Source organism: Episyrphus balteatus, chromosome 4 (assembly GCF_945859705.1).
Source record: "Episyrphus balteatus chromosome 4, idEpiBalt1.1, whole genome shotgun sequence".
Classification (NCBI taxonomy): domain Eukaryota; kingdom Metazoa; phylum Arthropoda; class Insecta; order Diptera; family Syrphidae; genus Episyrphus; species Episyrphus balteatus.
This window is the reverse complement of record NC_079137.1, coordinates 26,800,018-26,807,842: the sequence shown is the minus strand read 5'-3', so window position 1 is coordinate 26,807,842 and position 7,825 is coordinate 26,800,018. Positions and strand designations below refer to the sequence as shown.

At 32.3% G+C, this 7,825-nt stretch overlaps 1 protein-coding gene across 1 annotated transcript; it reads right to left on the bottom strand.

The window, feature by feature from the left end:
- Positions 1–5,729: 5,729 nt before the first annotated feature.
- LOC129920166 (sarcoplasmic calcium-binding protein-like) lies at positions 5,730–7,390 on the bottom strand. The gene is made up of 3 exons (XM_056001389.1): positions 7,220–7,390; positions 6,381–6,548; positions 5,730–6,299 (listed from the first exon to the last, which is right to left on the bottom strand). Exons 1-3 carry the CDS (start codon positions 7,364–7,366, stop codon positions 5,928–5,930), a joined length of 687 nt encoding a protein of 228 aa, XP_055857364.1. The 5' UTR covers positions 7,367–7,390; the 3' UTR covers positions 5,730–5,927.
- Between the last annotated feature and the right edge of the window lie 435 nt (positions 7,391–7,825).

The following is a 7,825-nucleotide window of genomic DNA, read 5'->3' as shown; positions in this document are numbered from 1 at the left end:
TTTAAAGTACGACCCACAATTTTTAGATCACGATGAGAATTCGTTTTATTTAATTTATATAACAAATTTCAATCAAATCGGTCCACCCGTTCAGTTTTTATAGGGTTTTTCCACTTCCTCCATAGAAGGGAACCACTGTGCGGCTGAGCGTCTTTTTTTTTTTTTTTTTTTGAAATCCTGAGTGGCGAACTACATTTTATTCTAAATTACCACGAACGAACAAACGGTGAAAATTATGGTTTCATTTGAAGAAAAATATTAAAACATATAAATTTTTTTCGTTAAAATACTGCGAAGCAGATGAACTCGCCAGAAATGGAACTCTAATACCAATTTTACCCAACAAGGCAAATATTGGTATACCAATCGCAACGTGCAAACTCATGCTAAAGCAAGAAGCTATAGAGGCAACAAACATAAGATGGTCAAACATTATAACATGCCAAACGACCAAGGAGATCTGGCCTAGGCTAGATCCAAAACGTTCAAAAAATTTATTGTCTCTAAGCAGATTGCATATCAGCTCTGTAATAGATGTCTTAACAGGACACTGTCTCAAAGGTAGACACGCCATAAGACTTGGCGTAGTCTCTTACGACTTCTGTAGAAGTTGCCTCGATGAGGAAGAAGAAGAAACAATCCAACATCTTCTCTGCTCATGTCCTGCTCTTTCCAGTAGACGTAAAAAATACTTGGAAAAATATTTCTTAGAAGATACTAGTGAATTAATTAATACGGACATCTTCAACCTTCACCGCTTCATTAAAAGCTCTAACTGGTTTAATTAGTGAGGAATTTCCTTGCTAAATCATGGTATCACAACGGACCAATAAGTGGTCTAAGTGTGTCAGTTGTTTTTCTGACAGCCATTTCTACCTCACCCAGGGGCGTACACTCCCTTGGGGCAAGCGGGGCGGCGCCCCGGGGCCCCCGACCGACCCCAGGGCCCCAACTGGAGACAATGCATAGGAGGAAACTTTTAGAATAAATTGAGTTACGAAGTAGATAAATTAAAATGTATTTGAATCACTTCGGATACAAGGGAGACAAATTTTATCATTCAGTGTAATGTATAATGCATTGGTAGCCACACAATATATATTGATTTAATAAAAAGGTTACCGCATGGGCCCCAAAAAAATAAACTGCTTTTTTAAAAGAAAAAATTTTAATTTTATCTTAGGGCCCCAAAAAATATTGCTTGAAAAATCTTTGCAACCACAAATAATACATTAGGGGCCCCAAAAAAGCAAAAAAACAACTTCAGGCCACGGGTCCCAGAAGCCTTTACTTCGGGGCGTCTTTTTTTCTGCAACTTTTGACGAATTTTTTTTTAAGAATAGAGCTTTTAAAAAAAAAAAGTATGTAGTGTTGTTAATGGTATATTTGCTTTTGAATCAGAAAAACCAGAATATTATATGAAGAAACCTCTAGAGCGAATAGTTTTTACTCTTTGTCGGCCTGTAAAAAAAAAAGCTCCACAATGCTCCACGTTCATTTTAGTATTAATTTAAAGCTTATGATATATACTATTTATGGTGTTAAAACAAATGACCCATATTGACCCATTCTCCTGTAAGAGTTTCTTGAGTGTAGCAATGCGTTTCACTCAAACAGCACTTGAAATTGGCTTCTGGTATTACCGTTTCTAATTTAACGGCTTTTTTTTGTAAAATAAAGTGGTTTACATTATAAGAGGTCTATGTAGCCATCACTGATAAACCAAAAAATAAAGAAAAATCAAAAATTTTCAAAAAAAGGGAAAATATCAGAAAACGGTATAAATTTAACTTTTTTTTGGAAACTTTTAATTTTCTTTGGTTTATCTAAAATTTAAACGGTATGTTTTAATAAAATGTTGAAATAAACTCAAACGAATTTAATTTTGCTCATAATCAACCATAGTTATAAAATAGCGGCACATTTTCTCAGAAACCGTAAAAAGGCCTATTTTGATAGCTTTTCTAAAATGATCTCAAATGTAAGAAAACATTTTTTTTTAACAAAGTTAACTTAATTTATTTGTAGAGAATTAAATGAAGTTTTCAAATGTATCCTTAAATTCTCTGTAAGGTGATCCATTGTTGAGATATTGATAGTCAAAGTCAAAACTATGGTTTTTGGTTTGCAGTCTAAAAAAAATCGTAGAGGTTTGAAACAAAAAGAATTTTAAAGCCAAATAAATAGCATTCCTAAAAATGATAATCATTTTTTCGCAAAAAATGTTTTTTTAGAGAAAAGTATAAACAAAACAAATTTGGAAAATTTTGGTATTTGAATAATTCCAGATCTAGTTATTTTACCATTAGAAATAAAATATTTAGTTTTAAAATCCTAAAACTAGACGAATGTAGCTTTCACATGCTTTTTGTTTTGTCATGATACGATCATTTTTTACTGAGATACATCCTATCGAAAATCACTAAAAAAAATCACAATTTTGTGGGCTAGTAAGTAAGTAGTAAGTTGCTATAATAATTCTGAAACTTTTTAGTTATTTGCTTTCTCAAAACCTTCTTTGTATTCAGTTTTAATTAAGTTTTAAAAGTATAAGAGAAATTCACATCACAAAAAAAAACAAGAAAAGGAAACAAAAATAATGAATATACTCGTATTAATCAATACAACTTTTGAAGAAATGAGTAATTTTAAAGTACGACCCACAATTTTTAGATCACGATGAGAATTCGTTTTATTTAATTTATATGTATAACAAATTTCAATCAAATCGGTCCACCCGTTCAGTTTTTATAGGGTTTTTCCACTTCCTCCATAGAAGGGAACCACTGTGCGGCTGAGCGTCTTTTTTTTTTTTTTTTTTGAAATCCTGAGTGGCGAACTACATTTTATTCTAAATTACCACGAACGAACAAACGGTGAAAATTATGGTTTCATTTGAAGAAAAATATTAAAACATATAAATTTTTTTCGTTCAAATACTGCGAAGCAGATGAACTCGCCAGAAATGGAACTCTAATACCAATTTTACCCAACAAGGCAAATATTGGTATACCAATCGCAACGTGCAAACTCATGCTAAAGCAAGAAGCTATAGAGGCAACAAACATAAGATGGTCAAACATTATAACATGCCAAACGACCAAGGAGATCTGGCCTAGGCTAGATCCAAAACGTTCAAAAAATTTATTGTCTCTAAGCAGATTGCATATCAGCTCTGTAATAGATGTCTTAACAGGACACTGTCTCAAAGGTAGACACGCCATAAGACTTGGCGTAGTCTCTAACGACTTCTGTAGAAGTTGCCTCGATGAGGAAGAAGAAGAAACAATCCAACATCTTCTCTGCTCATGTCCTGCTCTTTCCAGTAGACGTAAAAAATACTTGGAAAAATATTTCTTAGAAGATACTAGTGAATTAATTAATACGGACATCTTCAACCTTCACCGCTTCCAGGGCCGTCTTTAACTATCCTGGGGCCCTTGGGCACACAAGAATTTGGGGCCCTTTTGGAAAGTAAAATAAGTACAATGGTTGGCTTAAAGGCAATGGTTATGGTTAAAAAGGGGTGCCAATATATCGTTTCATATAAAGTAAAGGGGGTGCCAATAATACGTGCATCGAGACATCAATCGTTGCCACTGCCAATAATTGTACCCTGTATCCGTTATAAGTTTCAGTTTGAAGAATTGGAAAAAAGAGCTCAAACGGATTGATAGATTTGCTAAAAACTCGGTACATACGATTTCTACGTAATTTTCAAGAGCCGTTTTTTTTTATTTTTTGCCTTTTTATTTTAATGTCTCTTTTTCAACGGATATCTCCAATATAAAGTTTTCGAGATATTGCAATTTTCTCAAAAACGGATAACGATTTTGCTTTGAAAAAAAAAATATGTTTTGCTGCAAATAAGGCCGCACTTTTGAAAGAAGAAAAATATTTTTTGGACCGTTATTAACGGTACCTACTTGCCATAGAACCGATTTCTTAATGAAAACGACACAACCGATTTTAATGAAAATTTTTACATAAAAAGGTTTAAACTGATATTAAAACTAAGAAAACTTAAAAAAAAAATTATTTTGGATTAAACAAAAAAATTAATTTTTTTTTTTTGAAAAACAATTTTTTTAAAAGTTATTAAATGAATATTATGTGTCAATCTTTAAATACGAGAGCAATTCGCAATTCAAATTAAAACCATTGTACCATGGCGTTTTCCATTGAACCAAAACATTGATGTATCGTCGCGTCGACGAGCCGGCAATAGTTTTTTCTCAAACGTTTTCCAACGGAAAAAGTATTGATGTTTTTTGCCGACGAATTGATTCTTTTTCGTCTTTTAATACGAATCTACTCAAATTTTACACTGATTTTAACACGCACTACAAATTTGACAGTTTTGCAAACTTCAAACTAAATTATTATTTAAGGAAAAAGATAATGGAAGAGAATTCGTTGTTTTTATTAATAAATAATCTTACCTACAGTGGCAAAAAAGGTAATTTTCTTGTTTTTTGAAAGTATTATTGTCTTATTTTTTTTTTTTGAAAATTGAATTTGGGTTTGGTGGTTTGGATTTAAATTTTTGTCCGCATACAACGCCACATAGTTTGTTTTCTTTTTGAAAACATATATTTTCCGTATAGGTGTAGAAAAAAATCTATTTGGTTGTTTGGTTGCCATATAAAAACTAAAATTTTTTGCTAGATGGTCTGACCGACAAAAATGTTTTGAGAATATAATATTCGTTCCTTCGGGGCCCCCCTGAGAATGGGGGCCCTGGGCACGGGCCCCGTGTGCCCTTATGGTAAAGACGGCATTGACCGCTTCATTAAAAGCTCTAACTGGTTTAATTAGTGAGGAATTTCCTTGCTAAATCATGGTATCACAACGGACCAATAAGTGGTCTAAGTGTGTCAGTTGTTTTTCTGACAGCCATTTCTACCTCACCTTACCTAACCTTCGTTAAAATAAAAAAAAATAAACAGACCCCGACAGGAATCGAACCTGAGACTCGAATCTTTGTCTGTTTAAGAAGCTATAGCCTAAACGGATGGATCAATTCTCTTCAAACTTGGTATGTAGCAGTTTTTGGAGATTGTGCAGATGATTGTATGGAATTAATTTTTTTAGAACCTTATCTAACCATACCTGTGATGCACCAATCCTAGAAAAGTATAATTTTCTCAAAAACTCTTTTTAACGATTAAAATTAAAAAAAATTAGTGTGGGTTTTTGGACAAGGCCTATCTTTTACCAAAAAAAGATTTTTTCGAAAGTCATTATTAACGGTACCTGTCATAGAACCGTTTTTTTAAACTCTGAATTTCTCTCAAACGACTTATTAAATTTTATTAAAATTTTTAAATTATAATTGTTCAAAATTTCAAATATTTTCAAATTTCAAAATTCTGAGATAACGGTAAAAAGATGCTCTTTTTCTAAACACGTTATATCTTTTGATCGAGAGCATATACAAACTTGATTTAACTTTAATACGCATGCTGATATTCTGATACTAATTCCCAGAATTGGAAAGTGGATAATTTTTTTGATTAGCATTTTGTATGTACAAAAACGACGACTACACAGATATAACACAGAAAGTAAAATGGCGGATGGATTTGTCATCAAACTCTACATGACTTTCAATTCAAAATTTGAACACCGGTAGCGCATTTCGACTTCTCCAATCTCCAATAGGCTATTGATTCCAAACCCATGACCCTCATGTACCCCACCCACCGCTGAATAGTGAACTTGTGATATAAATTTGAATAATGTTTCTTACATCAATATAAAAATATAAACGGTTTTATTATGAGTAGGTATAAAAATAATGCCTTAAATCTATTTTTATAAACTAATACAAAAATAACCTTAAATAATTAGTATTCTATTGAAAGTCTTATATTTAGCCAATTTCTATGAAAATAATTAAATCATTTCTTGACCAGAAGGAAATATCAATGTTTAATCAATGGTCCCCAAAACATTCTCGATATTTTACGTTCGTTTTCGCTTAAAAAATACTGTCGTCCAAGATGTACGAATTCATTTAATGACAGCTGGCCATCACCGTTTCTGTCTATCACAGCGAATGATACTGCCGCATCCTCATCAGTCAGTCCGAGGCAACGGAAAAATAATTTGTATTGGTCTAGATTCAAATGACCAGTATGATCAATATCAACTGCCTTAAAGAGATACGGAAGAAAGCGTCCAATTTTTTTGACTAAATCTTTATCGTTGAGCTTATGATGTAGTTCAGTTAAAAATTGTTCGGCGGTGACTAAATTATAGGGATTAATTTCACCCCATTGTTCTTCCCAAGTTTGCTAAAAAAAAAAACAATAAAATTTTTATAGAATGTAAAAATAATTATAATTTTCAATAAAATGTATTGTATGTTTACTTACTTTCATAACATCGAAAAATTCAGCAGACATTTCAGGTGATAAATTTCCCACATCAGTAAATCTTTTAGCTAGTAAACTGTAATCATCAAATGATATCACACCATCTCGATTTACATCTAGAATGTTATGGAGTGTTCGCATCTTTCTGCGCCAGAATTCACTTTCCCCCTAAAAACAAAAATTAAATATTATATTTATATCTTATGAGTAAAAACATTAAATTAGCAAGGAAGGTACTATGAACATTAGGCCGGAGCGAAATTTAATTATTGAAATTCAAAATTCTACCCCCCGCAAAAGTTGCATTATTGTGAATAGATTGTATAGTCCTAAAACTGATTTAGGTCTAATTTGTTCACTTTCCATTAAATTCAAAGTCGCCATTTAAAATGGGAAATTTTAAAATTTGTGTGCTATTTGACAGATTTTAAAATTTTAATGGCGACTTAAAATATAATGGAAAGTGAATAAATTGGGCCTTAATGATTTTTTTAATTTCTTTTCCGTGGGAGAGATCTGATATATTTTCATTTTCTTTTTATAAGAAGTGTAAAAGGTTAAGGGATAGTTCGTTCACAGCGGGCTCAGTTTCTAGAGTGATTTCCAGAAGTTCTAGTTTAAATGGCGCTTATTAACCGCAAACGGTGCGTTTTACCTGGTGCGTACTGGTACTGGTACGTTTTACCATAGCGTTGAAAAAGTCAAAAGTTTTGATAACAATTCTCAATAATACCAGGGTTTTATGGTTATGAGTTATGACTTATGATAGATAGAATGTGGTTTTTGTGAGCGTAATACTTATGTGCATATTTTCATGGTGTAGAACAGTAAATACTTACCCTTTGTGGCATTTTTTTATTGTCTTTATATCGCCTATGGGATGTTTCACCGTCTGAGTCGGAATCAGATTCAAGATCGTAGGCATAAGCTGGCATTGGAGTTTTTGAATATTGCCGGACTGCTTTAATTTGGAAATTTGGAACCATCTGAAAAACATACAAAATGGAGAAATTATAATCATACCTATTGTAAACTAAATACCACCTCCACACGTATAGAGTCATTAAAATTGTACATATTTTAAGCTGAGAAACTTTACATTTAAAATAGGCCGTGATGGTTGCACAAGTAGTGGCGCAACCCACTTAATTCAAAAATTGTATTTAGGGTTTATACTCATTTGCAAAAATTTTGGTGTGAGAAGAGTTTTCATAAAATAAATAAATATAAATAGTATATAAAAATGTGCATATATTCGTATAATGTATTTTTTACAATACACAAAAATATTCGGTCCTGTTGTTCCTGTAGTGGATCACTTAGTGGATCTAGGCAAAAAGGTGTTTGGCCCTGAGGTATCTCTGGTCCAAATTATTTGAAATAGAAAAAGCAAAAAGATTTATTTTTCAGGTATATAATACGGGTATTAAAAATAATGGAATAGT

What these genes read in the sequence shown, in the direction of transcription:
- LOC129920166 (XM_056001389.1), bottom strand. Translation starts at nt 7,366, where the DNA reads ATGGTTCCAAATTTCCAAATTAAAGCAGTCCGGCAATATTCAAAAACT. An exon ending in ATAAAAAAATGCCACAAAGG is followed by an intron (nt 6,549 to 7,219) that starts GTAAGTATTTAC and finishes TTTTGTTTTTAG; the next exon opens with GGGGAAAGTGAATTCTGGCG. An exon ending in AATTTTTCGATGTTATGAAA is followed by an intron (nt 6,300 to 6,380) that starts GTAAGTAAACAT and finishes TTTTTTTTTTAG; the next exon opens with CAAACTTGGGAAGAACAATG.